The following is a 22812-nucleotide window of genomic DNA, read 5'->3' as shown; positions in this document are numbered from 1 at the left end:
CACTAGTGAAATAAAAAAAGTGGGTTTCCATTTGAAAATAACGATTTATAATTTTTTAATCGCTCGATTCCATGACAGCTACGGCCAATATTACCTATATGACATTCGAACAATTTAATTTTTGAAATAGATAGCCACATGTCTTCTCTTTATGCCACAGTGGCTGTGACAATCACTAAATTTGTTGTTTAGGCTGTAAAAAAATTTTTGACAGGCAGTTTTTTCCTCCAAAAATCTTTTTTTTTCTCAAAAACAGTTATATTAGGTATAGAGTGTTTAATATCAAAATTCATAAAATTTTACAGAGAATTTAAGTATGTAATAAAATTTGGGGGTACCCATTTAAAATAAGAAAGTTGCTGTCAACTTCCGGTATTTCCGAAAGCGCCGCCATATTGAAAATATTTTTAATCGATAGATCTCGTTATGAAACAGTATGTGCAAAAAATCTCCGATCTAGATATTTTAGTTCTCTAGAAACTTCTAATACAGGCTCAGCATGGGACACCCTCTATACAAATAAAGAGAAATGACATACCCTAAATAATATAAATATAATAAACTATATTTCTAATATAATTTTCACTCGTCATCAGACACTATACATATAACATCATTGTTTTCGCTTGCTGATTTTTTTGATGTGGGATGGTTCACAGGAATTATATTAATAGATGAAAGTTTTTTAATGGCAGATAATGCTTCTTGTTCAGTCTTTTTATGCCTTGAAGGTGACATAGTCCTTTCTTGACTATGCTGATTTGTTATGACTGAAGTGGGTTGTTTGGGATTCGTTTCTTGGACAAATAAATCCTTTTTAACTCTTAACCTTCCTTTGGAAGTGTCGGTTGATGTAGTTGATGGACTGTGTTCTTTAATTTTAGGTTTGGATGGGCTATTTGAGCAACCTTTTAAAAATAACGGGTTTTCAGGGTGTTTAGATTTTGTTTTGAGCTTTAATGGTGGCACCTAAGGAAGTAAAATAGAAACATATTATAAAATTATACAATATTTAATTCCTTTACTGCACCGACTTCATGAAATATAGTTCCACATGCAAGAACAAACCTTTTTGCTTTTTATAACAGGCACTAAAAGCTCTCTACATTGTTTCACATAAATCTTTATAAAATCTATAGAATTGTTTAGTTACAGGTGAAATGTTATTGTCTCATTTATCAAGAGTTGTTTGTTAAAAACTATATATAGTTTTTCTCACGTTAAGGTTGTAATTTATTACTATATTGAATAAAAATTATTTTTAAATGGTGTAGTTTAAAAAAAAATTGGAAATAGATTTGTGTCTGGCAACCTCTATCCTTTTTTAATCTTCCTATAATTAGTGATAATTTTGACAAGTTTTATGTGAATTTCTAGTAAATGACGTCTAGAGATTGATATCGCCAAAATTATCATCGATTGTCATCCTCGGCCATATTTGACGCCGTTTTTTTTTGATCATGCGGTATTTGCTATTAAATTAACTTGAATTTAGTCTGATTCTATGGTTTTTATTTAGACCAACTTAAATTTATTAAAAAAAAGTGACCGGTTACGTGAGAAGAACTATAGCTACTAATTTCTATAAAGCAATTCTATCATTTTTTTGTTTCATCATTTAATATGGGTTTATAGAGAGTGTTTCTACATTTTTTTTTGTCTTTTCAACTACATACAAGTTCTATTGACTACAAAATGAAAAAATAATACAAAGAAAAATCTACGACTGTTCCATTCGGCTGGACTTACATTTTTTTATATTTTTTTGCGAATTACATAGTTAGAATGAAGGATTCCAAATATATGGTTTCCGGGGTTGTTGAGGTGCGTTTTGTGGCTAGTGGAAAAATTAGTTAATCTTTGTTGGTTATTTATGATTGACATTTACAAGAAATAATATAAAATAAACATAAAAAAGCGTAACGAACTTATAAAAATTGAAATTTACCAAGAGAAGTCAAATAAAAAGATTTTAAAAGGCTACCACGATGTCACTCCCGTATTTGATATTAGATTGAACTACAGATATAGAGGTAGGGAGAGGGAGCATCTATAGACTCATATAGGTTGCTTCATGCAGCACCTCTAGGGCGAGGAGACGCGCGGGCGAGAGGGAGTTAGTGATAGAGGCTGGAGACATTTTAGAACTTTCAGCTGTCGACGTGAACGTTATGCGGTAGCTAAAAAATTGGATTTGTGATTTTCTTGTTTTTTTTTAATTTTTTGTAAGTCATAATTGAGTCGCCTAGTTTCAAAACACGACAAATCCACAAAAGTCAAATGTTGGGAAATTGGAAAAAAACTGTTTTAGAGTTGTTAAAGAGTAAATATAAAGTCAATATTTTATTGCCAGGAAATGATAAGATTTGTCGCAGTTTGCAAAGTATATATGATGTTAGGTTGTAAAGAACTAGAAGACGAATCCATTAACATATATAACTCATTTTTCTCGAAAAATGGATTTGTCGGGTTTTGAAACTAGGCGACTCAATTATTTTAAAAATAATTAATAAAATGACGCATAATCTAAGTCATATTATTTTAAAAATCAAAAAAATTAATAAAATGACGCATAAACCGTACTGTAAACTATTGCCCAATAAATAAAATTATGAGATCAGGTGGAGTACTTGTGTTTATTTAATTTTAACATTCGTACACCATGACAAAAAAAAATTTGAACGCGCACTCGTCGAAGCTCATTCTCCCTACCTCTAGTATTGAACATAACTTTTTTTATTAATAATGTAATATAAAATTTGGTTCACGTACCTGAGTTATTGATATGCCACTTTCAGGATAATACTTAGGAGCTGGAATCTGCGAAGGTGCCGAAGTAACTGTCAAAGACGTAGGTATTTTGTGCTCCATAGAAAAGTTAGGTACTGTACTCTTAGGAGGTACAGGATAATGCGAAAAAGGCGCATGTTTAGATACTGCAGCAGGCAAAGTCATAGCCGGAGATACCGACAATGCGGAGGGAATATTCAAATTTTTAAGAAGATTCATCGATGATTCTTCTCTTTCTTTAACTTCCACGTTCTTCATCAACTGTTCCTTCTTCTTTTCAGCCAACTTCTCCTGCAGCGTCTTCCCAGGACTCGTATTATGCTTAATAAACGAAGGACTAGACGTTGCAGGGGGAGTCAAAGGCATATTGTGCCCCAAATTCGCGCCGGTGCCTGAAGAATGGGCTGCGGGCGCCTGCTTGGCTGAAGAAGGAGAACCTGCTCCAAAAGGCAAAGCAGGAGATATATAGCTGGTTTTCGGTAGGTCGTACATTGAAGTGCTCGGAGGTATTTGAGGTTTGGAATAAGGTCCTTTTGAGCTGGTATTTGGTGAAATGTATGAAGAGGTCGTCAAAATAGTGTTTGAAGTAGTAGTGACTGGAGTTATCGAAATATTTGGATGTTCTTTCATGTAAATATTTGCGCTCTTTTCTTCAGAAGTCTGACAAGGTTTTGTGGGTGACGGTTCTTTGAAAACAGGTTTTGGCTTGAATTTTTGAGGATACTGCGAGGCAGATGTCGTTTTTGTCCCGCTACTGTGCTTAGGTTTGCTAACCAAAGACCCTGATGTTGTTGGTTTGAACAAATTCGAACTACCACCATGTTTAGGCAGCATTGTTTCCAAAAACTTTATTTGATCAGCATTCAAACCTGTCGTACTTGGAACTTGATTAAACCCTTTAAATCCCGAACTACTCTGTTGTACGCTGGTACTGGCAGGGCCCAAAATGTTACTAGCTGACAGAAACTGATTGGTAACAGCCTGAGCTACTGCAGGATTTGTTAGTTGTCCTTTAGACATAGCCTGTAAGAGCTGAGTGAGCTGGGCTATACTCGACCCTTGACTGTACTGTTTTATCAGCTGATCTTGGTAGTGTTTGAGGTAAGCCATGTTGCTTTCGTACATTGAAGGCCAAGCATACGAAGATGCGGGACTTTTAGGTCTAGGAGATCGTATTTTGCTACCATGGACTTTGGGCAAAGGAGGCCTGCCCCTGGGTCTTCCCAGTGAAGGAGGTTTCATCATTTTTTGTATGTTACTTGTCATAGCCAAAGGATTTGGATGTACAGGTGGACTTGCCACGCCGGGACTTCGAGAAAATGCAACACTGTTAGTGTTGCTGGGAAGTGTATGGTGGGCTTTGTGTTTTTCGCCGGGTCTGTGCTGTTGGCAGAACTTTATAGCTAGATCGAGAATATTGACAGTATCTGGAACAGTTTCTTTGATGAATTTCTTGTAGACTTCGACAAGCATGCTTGAGAAGAGGGTTTCTTTACTTGGCATGTTTTTCTGAACCTGTAATGGCAAACATTGACTTCAAAATTTGCTCTTTATCTTTGTTATTCATTTATTAATAGATCAAAAAAATATTTTTAAAATGTGCGTAACAAATATAAATTAATATATTTTTTCAACTAATTAAGAAAACTAAGCTACTACACTTACCTTCTGATATATCCGGAAAATATCCATCAACAACTTCACGATCTGCTGATTCTGCATGTTTTCAACATTTTTAATCTGTGACCTCAAGCTCTGAGTGCTCATTTTCAGAGCCTGCTCCGAAAATACGTCTCTATCGCTCTCTTTAATGTATATCTTGTCTCTATCAGGAGTCTTCCTCAACTGCATACATATGTCCATTAAAGTTCTATTATCGTTAGTGTTTCTCAATACTTGCAACACCAAAGAAATACACCTGTTCATGTGAGCTGCCAGTGATCCAGGCCTATCTATTTCCGTTGATGGAATTCTCCAAATGTTGTTGAAGAAATTATTTGCTTTTCTGTCAGAGAACAATCCACAAACCATGGTGGAATCCTTGCATTTGTACTCACCCAAAAGCAATTGCTTGCACTTAGTATAATCTTTCCGTCCTTTATAGTGAAAATATAAGTGAGCCAGCCTGTACAGAGCTTTATAATTCTGTGGCAGTCTTGTGATGCATAGTTCCAGTCCACTAATACACTTATCAACAAGCTGAGAGATGTCATTGTGTGACATATTGCCATTGGTTTCTTCTGACGATGATGAGTCAGAATCGTCAGATTCTGAGTCTGTGCTGGTGGTGGATGACGAAGAGGAAGAACTGGAAGAATCTTCTTCCACCGATGTTCTACGGTTATCGGTGTCAGTCTCGCTGTCACTTTTTTCTTTGGGTTTTGTCAGTGGAATTGATGTTTGTGGATTTTCGTCCACTTGCATTTTTTCTTCTGAATCTGTCAAAGAAATTGTTAGTTCAAAAAAAATAGTAAAAAAAGTTTTCGGAAATATTGTAAAGAGTGACTGAATATTGTAAAAACGACAAATAAGTATACATAGAGAGGGGTGATAAAATATTAAAATGATCAAATATAGAAGTTATTCAAAATTCTATTTACTCTGTTTACAAGGTGTACCAAAAAGTTTGCAACTAATAGGATTGTTTATTAAAAAAAAATAAGTGCGATCGTCAAAATGTTTTAAAATCTCAAAGAAGTACGTAAATATAGAAGGGTTATAAAATACTAAAGTGACAAGATATGGAAAAGTATCAAAGAAAAAAAATTCTTCAGAATTTGATTTAATACGTATACAGGGTGCGCTAAAAAGTTCGAAACTAATAGTATTTTTTTATTATAAGTTTATTAAAAAAATAACTATGGTCGTCAAAATGTTTTAAAATCTCAAAGAAATAAGTAAACATAGAAGGGTTATGAAATACTAAAATGACAAGATATTGAAAAGTACAAAAGAAAAAATTTGTTCAGAATTCGATTTAATACCCTATACAGGATGTGCCAAAAAGTTAGCAACTAATAGTATTTTTTTATTAGGTAATAAGTTTATTAAAAAATAACTGTGGTCGTCAAAATGCTTTAACGTCTCAAAGAAATGAGTAAACGTAGAGGGGTTATAAAATACTACAATGACAAGATATCGAAAAGTATTAGAGAGAAAAGTTATTCAGATTCGATATCTATACAGGGCGTGTCAAGATGCAATATGTACCTTTTGGTATAACAGCGTCATTTTCTTTGACCACTACCTCTTCAATCTGTTCTGTTCCGCTATTATTTGGATCAGAATCATCCAGTTTGTCCACATCCTTCATAGTTTGTTCCATCATCTTATCCAAAAGATACTGGACATCTTTTTGACCTTCTGAACCTTCTTTTAACACAGTATCTCGTTTTTCCTCGTTATTTTCCTCAATTTTATCAACTTGTTCGACGTTGACACACTCATCTTCCGAATCAGAAATCATGATAACATCTTGAACTTCCTCAACAGCTATACAATCATCTTCTTCTTTTTTATCAGTTTCCGCATTTTTAGTCTCTTTATCCGCTAAAATTTCGTCGACTTTCCTCAGAATATCTTCCAAACATTCCTGTACTACAGATTCGGAAAATTCATCTATCTCGTTTTTTGCAACTTCGAAATTTTTTATTGAATTCAAAAATTGGTCTTGAAAGCTTGTAGAACTGACAGTGTTGGTTATTGGTTCAGGTTCTGTAGGGTTTTCTGGCCTAGAATTTAGAGAAAACAAAAAAATAAAATATTTATTATTAAAGAAAATTCTTACTGTTGAACTTCGGGCTGCATGGGAGGTGCTGCGTAGTACCCCGACGCAGTACTGACACATTTTTTGAAGAAAGCACCTAAAGTGTTCGGAATATCTTTTCCTTCGTGCATTTCCAAGTACTTCAATATAGAAGCATGGATTCTGTAATGCAGCTCCAATGCCTCTACCGATAAATGTTGGGGGTTGTTGTAGTTTATTTTTTCCGGGTATACAGCATTGTTTTCATTCAGTAGATTTGTCGCCTTAAGAGTAAAGATGTTTTATATCAATAATTACGTTGTATATTGAGTTGCTTACCGTTAAGTAGTACTGTAAGTACTCTGTGGGTTCTTTGCGTTTTTTTTCGGCTATTTTGCCAAGAATGTAGTACTGCAACCAACGTTCGTCCGGTTCGTTTTGGCTCTTGTTCGATTCGAAAAGACCAATGGCGTGCTCCAGGCTGTTTCCAGAGCTGTCTAGATAACTCTCCTTTTCGCTTTCCAGTAGTTCAAATCTACAGAAAATAAGAGAATATATACATATATGCATAGCAAGAGCAGTATATATATATATATATATATATATATATATATATACAGAAAATAAGAGAGATATATATATATATATATATATATATATATATATATATATATATATATATATATATATATATATATATATATATATATATATATATATAGGTAAATTTATTTTGATTTATATATAACTTTTTAAGCCCTTTCATACGATACCATATTATGACACGCCCATATGACACGCTCAATTAAAAATTTGGACCGCCGCTGTTCCTTGCATAAAACCCTGTTTTTTGTGATTGAATTAAAAATATACGGCTTTCAGATTTTTGTCTTCTGTACAAATTAGTAAAAATTTAAAAAATCTACAAAACATTTGGTCACCTATATAATTATAACCGCGCATACCGTTGCTTAACCTCGATGATTGATTATGTACTTTAAATAAAGAATATATTTTTTATGGTTTTCTTAGAAATGTATAAGACGGTATTACTTGCCAAATTTCATAGTTCTCTTCTATTAGAAAAGGTATAAGAAAATCAATTGACAAGTGTCAAATACGTTTTTTGCGGCATAAACAGCCGTATCTTTTTTTTACGTTAACTTAGAAGTTTGATTTTTTCATAGCTTTAACTGTAGACCTGAGTATATGATTTTAATTTCAACTCGATACCTGCACGTATTCCCGAGATAAAGGGTTTTGACAGACAGACAAATAACAAAGTGATCCTATAAGGGTTCCGTTTTTTCTTTTTGAGGTACGGAACCCTAAAAACGGGTTTAGTAAAAAACTTACTTTTCCATGCTGAAATTCTCCGACTCGTACTTAATCAGCCTAGAACAAAACGCGTGCACCATATACTCGAACGATCCACACTCTATCCACAAAACGCAATCTTCCGGCCCCAATTCCAGAGCTTTTTTGTAACAGATCTGTGCCGACTTTGCCTTATCCAGAAAATCCGACTCGTTTTTTAATTTCTCGCAGAAATTCAGTATACTCTCCAGCTGCGCCGTGTAGCTGAGCGCTAGGCACGCCCACGTGTCCAGTCTCGATGGATTTATGCACAAATCCAACTGAAAATATTTGATGCAACGGTTGAATTCCTTTTCTTTGAAGTAGTAGTCCCCTAACAGGTAATAGATGGCACGGATCTTGTTGGGGAAGTCCATAGGTTCGGGGATTTTTTCTGCCTTACCGTGGACGTAGTCCATGACCTTGGGCAGGTGGGTGTGAAGGTCACAAACGAAGGGCATCAGTGCCAGAATCCTTTTGAACAGTTGTTCTAGATCGGCGGATATTGAGGCGGTTTTGAAAGAATTGAATTCCGGCAGGATTTCAGGTGCGTAATATTGGTAGAGTTGGAAAGAACGTTCCCAGGTTAGGGGGAGAGGATCGACGTTGTGGTCCACTAAATGCCGAGATATCTGGAAGAAAATCGAATACTAAAACTCAAAAGTATGAAATTCTGTATCTGTAAAAAATCTGTCTCCTAGATGAAGTAATGCGGTTAGGTTAGGAACTGAGGTTGGAGAAACTGACCTCACAGAATACTTTAGTTATACCCTTGTCTATATAAATATAGTCTGACAATGAGGGGTATTGTGAGCTGCTGCCACCATGCGGCCTTTTTTTGAACCTTAAACATGAATGAAAATCGCCAAGAATTTTACCCCTCAATTAAAATGGTGGGAGATGGGCGGATCTAGGTTTAATAGTATATTTCAGTATATTTTTAACTTTCTTTTCTGAATCCGAGTTCCGAGTTTTTAACCTTGATTTAACCTTGGTCGGGCACAAATTTTATTTCCATGCAAAAAATATATAAAGAAGCAATTTTTGACAGAGAAATTTTTATTTTAATATTATTATATCTTTAAATAAAATTTTGAGCTAACTTCCAAACAGATGCACAAGAAAGAATGTTTTCAATAAAATGAAATTAAATTGTACAGAATTTTTTTTTCAATATTGAAGATTATTTTATATCTATTAATCCCTGTATATGAATACAAGACAAGGATACAAGGTATTAATTGAATTAGATCTGTATTAGAAATATAAAATATAAGAATTATTTAATTATACGCATTGAAAATAGTTTTAGTTTTCCTGAAGAATTTTTCTACATATTTTAATAAGTGTAATCAATGGAAAAAAATATTTTTTCTTAATTTTGAATGGTATTTTTATTGTAAATATGAACAAAAGACCATATTTATCTATATAAACAAAAGAAAACAATTTGGAAAATTTGCCTACAGTATGTCCCCCAAGTTTTCTCTAAAACAGTGTGGAAATTTGACAAAGAATAAACGGGATTAACCATTTAGACAAGCAAAATCTTTTTATGAAAAATGCATTTTTTTTAAATGTTAATAAAAAACTGCTTCTGTAAAGACAATCCAGGGATATACTGTATATTAGATACTTCGATAATGTTTATATATGTTATTCAATAAGGTTTATAGGGAAAGGAAGAATGACTGGAAAATTGGGGATAAACTGCAAGTACTTTTTTCTATGGGATTTTTGTATGAACTAAAGATCATAATGTTAGTGTTAGTGTATGAACCCGTAAGTTGTTTGTTTGTAAGAATTTATAATATATTTTAAACACATTTATTAATTAATAAAGATTTATTCTGAAGTTTACAATTAAGAATAAGTCGCCAAAATTGCTAATATTTATCTTCTGTTCTTAATACTCTTATAAAAAATGGTAATTTCTTGTGTAGATACACTGTATTTTTTTTATAAAACTTTAGGAGGTTTAAAATTCTATTTATTCACTAGGGTTGCGATATATGTATGTATGTATATTTTTTCTTTGTGATGTTCATTGTGAAATTAGTTTTCATTAAAAATATTTTTTCAAGAGACTAAGACAAACAGAAATTGAACAAATTGAAATACTAAAATCTATTACTTCATCAATTTGGTTCATAAACTTGTTGTAGTAAGTATTAATAGGTACGTAGGTATTATATTTATGTGTTTAAATCAAGTAAAATTTAGTCAAATTTAGATATCGGTATCTTCTCTTGGATTTAGAATGAGTTTAAACTTGCAAAGAAACTGCAATTACAACACACACTTTCTAGTTAATCATTAATTTATCACTAGAAAACAATTACATATCACATTTTTTGCACTGATAACCACTGTCAAATCACTATTTAATGTTAGCTGTCAGTCTCTTAAGACTTCGGCTGCAAATGCACTAATGGATGTGCATGAGCACATTAGTCCACTTTTTTATTTAATATTGCATAGAGTAGATCTTCCATTTTGTCTTGAGTCCCATCCACTGTCTGATGTTACGAAGCCAACGATGATCAACTGAAGGAATTGGTATCTATTGTTATGTATCACGTAACCCCATCCTCTGTTAATACACTTGTATGCATAATACTGGCAACTTTTTAGGAACATCCATTAGGGTTTATGGTCCTAATTTTTGGGGCATCTAGTGGATTCAATCAGCATGTCCAGCTTGAAATCATTCATAGTTGACTGGTTGGTATATTTTCTAGCTTGCTGCTTCTAGCAATATATTTTGATATTGTATGCACTAATTTAACTGTTAGGTCACTAATTCTATGACAATGGCAATCGTGTTAACCTTAAAACAGAACATAATTGATATTAAAAAACGATAAATACGATCAAAAACATACATAGATTTATATCGAAGAAATGTTATAATTTTTGCTACAGTAGATTACAGTACTTACCAGTCCTATTATTTTCGGTAGTTCCACAATAGTTCTGAACGCAATATATGCCTGGAAAATCAATATTGGCCTAGGAATTTCTGAATTTCCCTTTTATTTTCAGATTTTGATTGTTTGTTTTGAAGTATCGCGTGAGGTTAGGTTTCATCTTTCATCAACAACAGTTTGCGCGCGCTCCTTTTTCGTTCAAAATTTGTTCGATTGTTTATCGTCTCTATTTTCTTAATTATGCAGTCGAATTATTCTTTTTGGTAATAAATGGAATGTTGGGAATTTTGTTATTACTCTGATTTAAATATTCAGCCCAGAATTTTTTTTAGATACTCATTGTTTTTAAGAAAGACTCTAACATGACCCCAACTAACGGAAAGTAAAATCATTCCTAATAAGGAAACTCTAGTAATCGACCAATTAGAGAGTGAGAAATCCCACTTTTCCTAAAAATTCGAAATCGTAGCGTAGGGGAATACGAAAACTTCTGAGGAGCCCTCGCCACCTGGTGAACAGAGCCCCAAAGCATCCGATCATTGTATATCTATATCATCTATAATCAAGGGTTATACGGAAGCGACAGTAAACGTCGCTTTGAAGTACATATGTCACAATTTTTTTAACAGTTAAAATCACTTGTACAGGGTGTAGGGTGTCTCATTTTCGTATGTTTTACAGGGTCTCACCTTTATAAGTAAAGATACAAAGATGCTGTTTTCGCATTACTGTACTATTTTTTTATGAAACCAAAAATTTGTAATTTATAAAAAATAAATAATTTAAATAATATATATATACATAATTTTTTTTTTTAAATAATTTATAAGAAATAAATATTTATGTTTTTGGATTGCCCTCTTAGTGGATAGTATGATTTTTTGGGATGCGGGACAACTTACCTAAATCCGGGATTTTCCCGGAAATCCCGGACGTCTTGCAACCCTACTTAGATGTAGTTTATTATATTATGTTTGACTTGTGCAAGTACTGTCGTATCCTAGCATCAATAAACTATCTATCTATATATTTAGTTCCTGAAATGCAGGGCGAATGTAATTAATTATTAAATTAATTGATGCATTTTTCTAATCCCATCGTATCTAGGTTATCTTATAAGTTACCGAAAAGGTGTCTTAATCCCATTTCCACAGAGTTTTTCACGTAGAATTCATTGGCGTAACTAGTTTGAAATATGACCCAAACTTTTTTTTTTTTTTGACTGCGATACCCTGTACATTATTTTTTATTTTATTTGCCATTGTTATAAGTAATAAGTCATCAAATATCAAAATAAAAATAAGTCATCAAATATCAAACAACAATCAAATAATATAATAATCTTAATTGAATCTTACCTTGTTCTTCTTGCTGGGGTACAAATACAGACAGAAAAGCGCTTGTTCAATGTGAACTTCGATCTTGTCTCTCACCGGCTCGAAAATAGGCGTGTCCAATCTATCCAGGACCGTATCCAGGATAAAATGCAGGAGTTGTCCACGCTCGGTCAAACACCAACCCTTTGGACCTTTAAAAATTCCAAAAAATGTTGATGGTTATTATAACACTTTTTTTTAAATACCTAAAAATTCGTGAGCTGAAAACAGAATCGCTATGGAAGATGGTAGTTCCTGTTCCACAGACTCTGGACTTTCTTCTGTATCAACCTTGTTTCTTTTACAGTGATTGTGTTTTTTATTAGCGTACTGACGATGTTCTTCCCTGTAAATTATTAGTTAGCTAATTCCTGGGGTGGGCGAATAATAAAGTGTTTTTTACGCGGAAAAACTGTTTATTTATGTGTAAAAATTGTTCTAAAAAAAATATTTTTTTCTACCGCGAAAAATAATTTAGAACTTGATTAAAATACAAACCTTAGCAAAATATAGTGAAGCAAAATCCACGGAGTCACACAATCAAAAGGTATAACGAGCATATCAGTGTTCAGTTGAATACATACAATCCTCGTCAAACTCTCCACCAATCTGCACCGTTTTTCTTCAGACAGTTTATCGATAATACTCACAGTCTCTTTTTTGATAATTTCCAGGAAAAATCCAAGACATTTCTCGATAATTTTCTGCCATTTATCCTGATCCACGTTGGGTTTCCCGTAATTTTGCAGTGCTTCGTACAAACATTCTTCAGTCCAGATAAAACACTGTTCCCAGTTAGTGTACCACAGTGAATGCATTAAAATACCTAACTGCGCAGGTCGGCCCATTCTGCCTACTTTCGAGTAACTTCCGGTCCCGAAAGTTAACCTCAAAATATCGATAACCTCGTCATATTGCTGTGAGTTAAATAAACTCTCCACACTACTCAGTGAGATCATCATGTTTAAGTGTTTTATGATTTTTTCTATGATCTGACCAGTGATAAAACCGTATTTCGAGAAATTAGGAAGATTTAAAGAAAACCTTTCTAATGATCCCGATTCTTTAGTCTCAATTTCTTCCATGATCAATTGTAAAGCTCTGATAGCTAAGTCATTTTGGTCAGTTTTACGAAAATAGTGAGACTGTAACCAATGAAATCTGATGAAGAACGAAGTGAATTCTTCTCTCCACTGGTCAGCCCAGTTGCTGACCAGTTGGAGATAACCCAGTTGAATGGGAAGGATAGTTTCGGAAGATTCAGAGCTGAAAGTGACCAGTTCTCCAAAAAGCAGCGTTGCCAGCGCGTCTTGGCGTATTTCCTCGAAAGTGTGACCGCCACAGAATACTTGCGGCTGGTCGCAATGTTCTCTGAACATGTTGTAGATCTAAAAGTTTATTTTGCTCTGAGGAGAATTTAAAAATCTAAATAAACATTACAAATAAATATTTTTGAGTTTTTTTAAACACTGGTTCACCCTGTGTATTTCTTATTTCTTGAGCCCTGGTCAAACATAACCTCTTACGGCTCTTACCAGTCAGGGTGCATCCACACCATCCTAGAAAAAGCGGAACGGCCGGCGCGGCGTATCGGCATAACGACCTTGTATCGATCTCCAGCAATTGTATTGACTAAAATTTTTCGAAAATCATCTGTCAAAAATTTCAGCCAATAGAATTGCTGGAAATCGATACAAGGTCGTTACGCCGAAATGCCGTTCCGCTTTTTCTAGGATGGTGTGGATGCACCCTCAGGTAAGGGCTCTAACTCACTGACGACCAGGTCGCAACGGCCTGGCCGTCGACTGGCCGGATGTATTACGTTTATAGTTGCGGCCACATGAACGACCAGTTTCAACAGAGTTGTCAGATCTAACGTTTTTTTACGATTTTCCAATTAGAAAATATTGTTTCAGAAAGAATTAAGTTTCAGATTTTTTGTACATGACTCCAATACAACTAAAAAAAATAATTTAATAAAAAAACAAGTGGTTGTAGAAAAACTTTAAATATGATTTTTTTATTTTTTAACATCGAAACTCGAAGGTATAATAACAGGTATCATACCAACCATAAATAGAGTATGTCATATAAAAATATTTTGAATTTTTACTAGAATCGACGCTTGATAAAAAAAGGGACTAAATTTAAGTTTCCCTTTGATCCAGTCTGTATACTATTTCTTTGGATTTTTTGCACGTGTGCAAAAACTACACTAAAACACTATATCTTAGAGAAAATAAAATATTGTGCGTTGAATTTGAGGGATTTCGTATGAAAAATTATTAATTTGGAAGAAAACCGGCAACAAGCGGCAGAAAATTATATTTTAGTGCAGTCTACTGGTCGCAACGACCAACGGACGGCCAGGACGTTAGTGTGCGCGGTATTATTTGATTTAATGGTTTTAGAGGTAGCAGCGGCCTGGCCTGTGCGACGAGGCTGTGCGACCTGGTCGTCAGTTGTTCGAGCCTTAAGAGCGCTGTCATAGTGACTTTCCTAATAAATTTTAAATTAATAAAAGTAAAAATAATATTAACTAATTAATTACCAAACCAAACCTAACCTAATCTATCTATTTTAACTAAAATGTTTATAAAAGTACCCAAAAAAACATTAATAATGATATTAACATACTGTCAAGGTGTATTACTGGTTGCATAACTGCGTACTGCTGGATAGTCGCGGAGTGCATTGAGGAACCTGGCGCATTCGCCAGAAAGTAAAGAAAATTATAGAATTCTTTAGAAAAATCTAGAAACAACCGCCAGGGGGTATATAAGGCCCGCGCTTTGACAGTTGGACAAGTTTAAAGTCTAAAGTCTGAAGATAGTCTGAAGTCTGAAGTTTGAAAATACCGCGAAATACCGTTAGAGTAATAGTAGTTGCATAAATTGTGTTGTAAATAGTATAAGTTGTGTGTACAGGGTGAGACAAATAAATTCGTTAAGTATTTTATCGTGAGTTTAAATAGTGGACCCACGGAATCCGTAACAATACTTCGTTTTCAAACACAAGCCGTAGAATGCAATCCGCAGAAATTTGTCATCAACGATGTTTGATCAAGATAAAATGTAAATAATTTTGTCTCCTTTTAACGTTAGATATCTTTCAATTTAAACAACAGAATAGGTAAGAAAGCAATATTTCTTTGTATAAATCAAAAAATACAAATATACGCTTTGTATTAATATAAAAAAATTTAATAAACACTGACCTGTACGTAGAGCGGAACAAGTTTTTTGGGCCACTGATACTGCCACAGTTTGGACAGTTCAAACGTGAGCTCTTTTAACAAAACGATTACGTCCACATCCTTCCTCTCTTTAGTCCAAAATTTCATAACGTCCTCTTTTTCACGATCCGTTCCAAAATAGGCTTCAAAATTCACAGACTTTGGTGAATGAATTGGTGATAAAAAATTCAGTTCCTTATCTTCAACGTACATATTGTATATGTCCATTGTGTTCATTGAGTCTTCCCCTAAAATTAATAATTATAATAAAATGTCTTTGTTTCCAAGTCGTACAATTGAAAATAACTGACGGGATCATTCAGTTTTACAAAAATTGCCGTTTTGCCAACAATAGAAAAAAATATAAGTAAATATCCAGAAAATAATCTGGATACTATGTAACAGCAACTTTAATAAGTTAAGTAACTTCAACAATGGGAGAAGCAGTTATTGATTGGGATCGTGAAAAAGATTTACAACTATTTTTTTTGCACAAAGAAAATATTTTATAATTTTAATTTTATTGTGGGTTGAGTGTAAATGGCTATGTAGCATATTGCATTGTTTTAGCTTAAAAAAACTTGAATTATACGGCTTTTTTTGCGAGAGCGACCGGAGCTACGTTAATAAAGAGATGGCTATGTACGTCAATCATGGCCATAATAGACTGTAATTTTGCCTCATCACGAGATTTTTTGGAAATATTGCACTTCCATTTATCCGAATTTCTACTAACTTTTGACCTTTCTTTTCGGTCGCATTTCCCTCTATTTAATAATAAATAATTTAAAAAAACGCACAAATACTACTGGTAGTAAACAAGCTGTGGCAAAAATTTTCTATGCTCCGTGTAAACAAAAGACTATAGCAAATACTGTCTTTCGATTGAGGTACATAGCCATCTCTTTATTAAAGCAGCGCCGGTAGCTCTCGCAAAAAAGCCGGATAATTCAAGTTTTTTTAAGCTAAAACAATGAAATATTTTGAAAAAAGAGCTACATTATAACCAGGAGATATCGGCAATAATAATGTTTTTGTCATTTGATCAAAGTTCAGAATTTATCTGTAAAAATAGCGCTAAAACTAAAACCAAAGCTGAACATGCGCTAAAAACGGCGAGCGTTGTACTGACCATTTTTTTATTTATACTCGTTATTACTGCTAGTATAAACCGATAGACCTAAATTTTGAATATGTTGTAACTAAATGTATAACTAATTAAATGATAGTATTCATATCTGTCAGTTTTAAAATTTATAACAGAGATTTTTATCTCAAAGTTATAATAAGCTGGGGCAATGTAAACAAATCAAAAATATAAAAAATAATCCAGTTATTTAGGCTTGTCGGAAGTGCTAAAGACTCCTGAGTATTTCTATGCAAAAATCAACACGATACGGTAATTATTAACGAAATGACGGCAGGTTTAAAATTATTTATTTTGTTAATTCGGCGCGCAACAACGCGTCGCTGTCTCGCCTGCCTACTGGGCTGCCCGCGGCCACGCGCTAAGGTCGTTGTGCAATCCGGACGCTCAATTTCATTTCAGTTAACAAAGACGTTTATTATTATTTTTATTAAAAACCGGAATTATGGGATTGTGAAATTAAAAATTATTACTTAGGAAGTTTGACGCCGGAAATTCACCGGTCACTACCTGGTTCACCGCAAATGACAACTTTTGATTTTTAAAAGGTACCCTCGGTATTTTTTACCGTATATGATAGAAAATTACATTCTAAATAAAATGATATATCATGTCAACTTTTGACATTTTCGAGTTTTTTTGAGTGCCATGGCCATAAATAAATGTAACGACTGAATTTGACTCGAAATACCATGTATGTGGTACCAAATTATTCGTAAAAAAATGATTACTACAACAGTTAATTAATAGTCGACACAGATTTAGTATTTTAGCCCCCATATATGTATGTATATGTTGGATGTTGTTTTAAATATATAAATAAAAAATATATATAATATAGAATATAATATAATAAAGAAAACTTTATTTTTTTATTTATTTGTTAATAATTAATTAAGAAATAAAGAACTTACCACCCTGATTCAGTGATTCACTAGTAACTTTATTTTTTAACAAATATTTTGGTACAATCCTATTTAAAGCATCTTCTACAGTGAAATCTTTATTAGCTTTTTTTGGGGGCTTCCTCTTACTGTGCCATCCCCATATTTGCAACTCTGACAACACATCTCTTTTGCGTTTAGTCCCTTTAGGCCGGCCTCTCTGATTGGCAGTATCACCATTATCACCATCTGTCTCATCATTATCCAATTCCATATTCTGTTCCTACATGATATCATTCCATAGAAAAAAATATAATTTAAGTAAGACTTACCTCATCATTATCTGTCTGTATTGGTGTAAGATTATCTTGGTTATCATTGCCATTAGTGTTGTCACTTGTTTGAGAAAACCTTCTCTCAACAGTTGCTGGCTCACATCCATTTTTTTCTGGACCTGTAGTGTTTTCTGTAGAAGCTTCTCCATTCTTTAACTCTTGAGATTTCTTTTCTTTATCTTCAACCTCATCAGAAACTTTATCTGAATAATTTGAATGGACTGACTCATCAGCATGCTGGCTCATACATTTACTGAGATCCAGAAAAGTAAAATGGCTCTAAAAAAATTAAATTAATAAATTAAGGACTTGAGAATATGTAATATAGATACCATTTCATTGTCTGTAAGATATTGATGACAGTAGATTATAGTTTGTGCTAATGCTGTCCAAGTATACTCATCTAAAGATCTTGGTAAAGGTATGGTTTTAAAAGGCTTGGAGCATAAAGATTTTTCTATCTCATTAACTTTATCACATAATTTTTGAGCATCTTTTAATATCTCTTCTTCTTCATCTTTCTCAATTTCTACGTCAATAGGTGGTTCCCAAATACTACAAAAAATCTAAAGTAGTCTAAATATTACTTTAAACTAATAAAATACATACTAATCTGGATTATACAGCTGATAGTATTCTCTTGTAGCAGGATTGTCTCTGTATAGCTGTTGTCTTAAAACCAAGCCTTTTGTGTAATTTGGATCTAACATCAAGGCTTTTCCTATGTAGACCAAACATGATATTGTATCTTTAATTGCAAATAAGACTGATATAAGATTATCAAGACAAGGCCAGTGAGATTCGTTACATTCCAAGCCCTTAAAATGTTTAAATTATTAATTTGTTACATGAAAAAGAGTTAATAAAAACTTACTTTGGAGAAGGCGTATGAAGCTTTTCTGAATTTATTATCCTTCAAAGCTAATTTTCCGATCCTTGTCCATAGTGTAACATCAGTATGATCTAATTCTGAAGCCTGAAATAGTACATATTATAATTATATTTCTTCACTTATATCTAAGTTTACCAAAGTATAAGTTTCCAGAGCTCGAGATATATTATTCCGACTTAAATAGGTATTACCTAAATTCACATAGCAGGAATATTTCAATGTGGACATGGATTTAGGTAAACCACCATTATTTTCGAGTTTAGGAATATTCTCTTCGATAAGCTCTTTAAGGATTTGCTCAGAGACTGCATAATTTTTTTCAGCTATGGATCTTAAGGCCTTATTGTAATACTCCAAGACAACTTCTTCCTAAAGCGTTTAGTTTTTACATTTATTGTATTATAAAACGAAGAATATACGGTTTACCTGTGCTTCTCTACCGATAATAGGAATATCTTCATCTGAACTAGATTCTTGATTTAAAGCCTTTATTTTCAACATTTTTCTTATTTAATTACTCATTATCAGTTACCACTAATTCACAGAAGTTCCTATTAAAGAAAAATCTCTTAATTCTAAGTAATATTCATGGAAAATATTAAAAAACTACTTTACTTTTAATTCCTACTTGTTTTTGCATTTTTTAAAACTTGCCGAACTTTGACACTTTGTAATAACAAAAAAATTGAACAGATCAATGGAACAGATAAGGCGCGTTCGGTATTCACGTCCGACCGCTCGGATCGATCTCGATCGTTCGTTTATGACATCCAGATGTAGGGGAAGTAAATCTCAACCGTTCGGTAAATAAAATCGGAGCAATCGGACGGTGATCTTTTTGCTCGGAGAATTATGAGGGTGCAGCCACACTATCCTAAAAACGGCGTATCGGCGTAACGGCGTAATGACCTTGAATGGATTTCCAGTAATTCTATTGGCTGAAAAATTCATCTGTCAGAAATTTTATCTGTCAAATTCATCTGTCAAATATTTCAGCCAATAGAATTACTGGAAATCGATTCAAGGTCGTTACGCCGTTACGCCGATACGCCGTTTTTAGGATAGTGTGGCTGCACCCTGACGGAGCAAACAGATTAATTTGTTAGTGAGGTTAAATTTCCAAGTTGATGTCAAGTTTTAAATTGTTTATTTTGTTGCTTAATGCAAAACCACGTACAAAACTCAAAAAATAAATTACTGGTCCTTTTGTCTTTGAACGTTGAAAGATTTCAATCACAAAACATCCCCCTTTAGAACTTTTTCTTTATTGTCCATAAGCGGGAGTAAAAGACCAACCGCCCGAACAAACACTAGAGGCGCCACCGGTCATCAAATGGTGAAAAAATTGCGAAAATTTAATCATCTAATTTTGACACAAGGGGTCGCGCTTAACTTTTTTAATTTTAATTTTTATTTTAATTCAATATTCATTGTTTTCAAACTATATTATTATACTTTGTTGTATTTTGTGAATGTATAAATGTTTTCTTAGTATAAAGTTGCATTATATTAATTTAAATTATACTTACATATTTAAAATTTAAATATTATGACATATATGTCAGTTGCCGTCTACTTGATAACAAAAAGTTAGTTAATGTCAGAAATAGTTAAAATCATGTTAAAATATTAAAATTTACAAGTTATAATTAGATATTTTATATTATTTCAAAAATAAAAACATAATGGTACAGCGTTATGTTGATATGCAAGTCCAAAACAAAAAGTGCCGTTATATTTTTCAGTTTTCGTTGTCAGCCGCGGAAGTTTCAGTGATTTTAGTGTTTTCGGATATTTTTATTTGTGAAATAGAAATAATAAAAAAATAAAGGTAAAGGTGTGGATCCGGTGGCTGACCTTGAAGCCCATATTTGCTGCTTTTGATCATCGATACTACGCAAGCGCACATCGTCGATGTTGCCAAATTGCAGTTTATTTTCGAATTATTTGCAGTTGAAATTTTTTTTTGCGTGTTAATCAATAATAATACAAATTCTATAATTTCAGATTTATCTTTATATCCAAAATTAAGGTAAGAAGGATAATGAAGATTGTGAAATGAAAGTATTATAATATATAAAATTGTAATAATAATAACATTTATTTATATGTTTACATTTGAATTAAAATTTATCATTTACGGATTTTTTCTTAATGGTTTTAAACTTATTAGAATTATTTTATTTCTTTCAAGTTATTTAATTTCTAGTTATTTACAGGCAACAATATTTTTGATTATATGCATGTATTGATGTTTTGAAGTACTACCATGACGGGTCTTATTATAGAACAATAAACGTCAATCGGAGATGAGGTAACATTTTACCTATTATATAATGTTACTATGTAATATAATATACTTTGATTATAATTAATGTTTGTATCATAATTTCTTAAAAATATCAAGCATAGATATCAAGTTAGTGGATTTTATCGAAGAGTGTGTTGATAAGACTAAAATAAGCTTTATGTTTTATCTTTTTCTCTTTAGAAGGGAGATGGCTTGTATCGTAAAATACATTACAGTATTTAATATCGTATACTTTGTTATTCTTTTCTTAATTTACTGTAATTTCTTGTTTCCTATAATGCCAAATCTTGACAATATGGTGAAGGTTGAGTTTTGATCTTATTAGTTTTATAAGAATAATATAATAATAATAGAAATACAAGACTAAATTAAGACTTAGTTTGTGATTTATATTAAGATCTTTCTTATAATATTTGTTATGTCTTCATCTTAATACTATATTATGCTTGGTCTGGAATTTAAGTTGTTTAAATAATGTTAAAATATCTTAATTTTGCATATCCTATTCATCCTTCCATTAGGAAAAATATGGTTTATAAATCATATATGCTAAGAAAATCACATAAATTAGGTGTAAGAATACAGAAATCTTAATGTAGCAGAAAAATTAATGCAATATATGTATAAGCAGAATTAAACAAGGTAACTATTAATGTTGCTGAAGCTGATTCTACAATTTTAATTACGGAGGCTAAAAGGCCTTTTAAGGCCTCCGTAGTTTTGATGGAATGTTAAAAAAAATCTATTATGAACTTGACATGGAGCTACAGCATTTAAAAATTAAAAAAAAAAGAAAAAATTTGGACACATTCCTTTTAATTTCCCGAATTTTTAATAAAGCACTTTTTAAACGTAGCATTATAATCTAGATAGGAATCTAGAGTTTTATTTCTATATAATTTTATTGACTGAAAATACATAATAAGCATTCACGTGTTGTGCGAAATATTAAAATAATATACCGCGTACTATGATTGAAAAAAAAAATAGCGTCAGCAATGACTATGAAATGAAGATCGCTGTCATTTTATGGAAATGTCCTCAATTGTCATTTCCCAGACAACTGGACGCCGTTTTTTCAATCATACGGTATATATTGACAAAAAAACACGGAAAAGCACATATTTGTTTTCAACTGAAAATAATTCCAAAATAACTCACAATCTGGCAACATCGAAGATGTGCGCATGCGTAGTGTCTGTGACTATATGCAGCAAAAACTCGTTTCAAGGTCAGCCACCGGATCCACACCATTACCAAAATAAATAATTGCGTTTAGATTGCAAAACGAAAAGTGGAAGTTTTATTGCAATGTAAGTAAGCCTTTATCCATTTTATATTTTACTTTTTTCATACCTACGACAAATATACATATATTGAAATTTTTTAATTCGTTTTATTTAAAAAATGTTAGAAAACAAGCTTGTAATCCTGTAATTGACATAATTGTTATGTAATATATTCCATTTAAATGTAATATATTACTTTACAATTAAAAAAATGTAAATCTAAAAAATATATACAGGCAATAATTGAAATTTTTAGCGTGCGAACAAACACGAGAGGCGCTTTATTATTTACTTTCATTTCTTAACATGACAGAAGAAGTTCTAAAGGGGGATGTTTTGTGATTTCAATTGGGAATTGGGATTTCAAACTTGTCACATGCTTGTCACTTTTCCCTTAGCGATCCGAACATTCCAAACCGTTCGGTAATTTCAGGTTACTCCATCCAATCTGTGATCACGTGACAAAAAATCCGTCGACATCTGGATGTGATTACCGAACTTGGCTATAATAAAAAAAAAGGA

General features: G+C 32.7%; 1 protein-coding gene across 5 annotated transcripts; it reads right to left on the bottom strand.

Annotated features, from left to right (window-relative positions):
* Positions 1 to 549: 549 nt before the first annotated feature.
* On the bottom strand, positions 550 to 19936 carry LOC115882533 (calcineurin-binding protein cabin-1-like). Of its 5 annotated transcripts, none has more exons than XM_030900652.1 (19): positions 19868 to 19936; positions 19117 to 19241; positions 18826 to 19059; positions 18673 to 18774; positions 18408 to 18616; positions 18131 to 18353; positions 17796 to 18077; positions 17494 to 17746; positions 15415 to 15680; positions 12696 to 13585; positions 12404 to 12543; positions 12180 to 12349; positions 7892 to 8523; positions 6875 to 7070; positions 6578 to 6819; positions 6001 to 6521; positions 4456 to 5228; positions 2773 to 4305; positions 550 to 969 (listed from the first exon to the last, which is right to left on the bottom strand). In XM_030900652.1, exons 2-19 carry the CDS (start codon positions 19189 to 19191, stop codon positions 583 to 585), a joined length of 7128 nt encoding a protein of 2375 aa, XP_030756512.1. In that variant the 5' UTR covers positions 19192 to 19241; positions 19868 to 19936; the 3' UTR covers positions 550 to 582. The 5 variants fall into 5 exon arrangements, with proteins under 5 accessions (XP_030756512.1, XP_030756513.1, XP_030756511.1 ...); XM_030900653.1 differs by lacking the exon at positions 19868 to 19936 and adding an exon at positions 19301 to 19536; XM_030900651.1 differs by lacking the exon at positions 19868 to 19936 and adding an exon at positions 19306 to 19536.
* Positions 19937 to 22812: the final 2876 nt, after the last annotated feature.

This window comes from Sitophilus oryzae, unplaced genomic scaffold, assembly GCF_002938485.1.
Source record: "Sitophilus oryzae breed Bouriz unplaced genomic scaffold, Soryzae_2.0 scaffold_177_pilon_pilon, whole genome shotgun sequence".
NCBI classification, from domain to species: domain Eukaryota; kingdom Metazoa; phylum Arthropoda; class Insecta; order Coleoptera; family Curculionidae; genus Sitophilus; species Sitophilus oryzae.
Note: the sequence above shows the minus strand (reverse complement) of the source record. Positions and strands in the feature narration are given on the sequence as shown.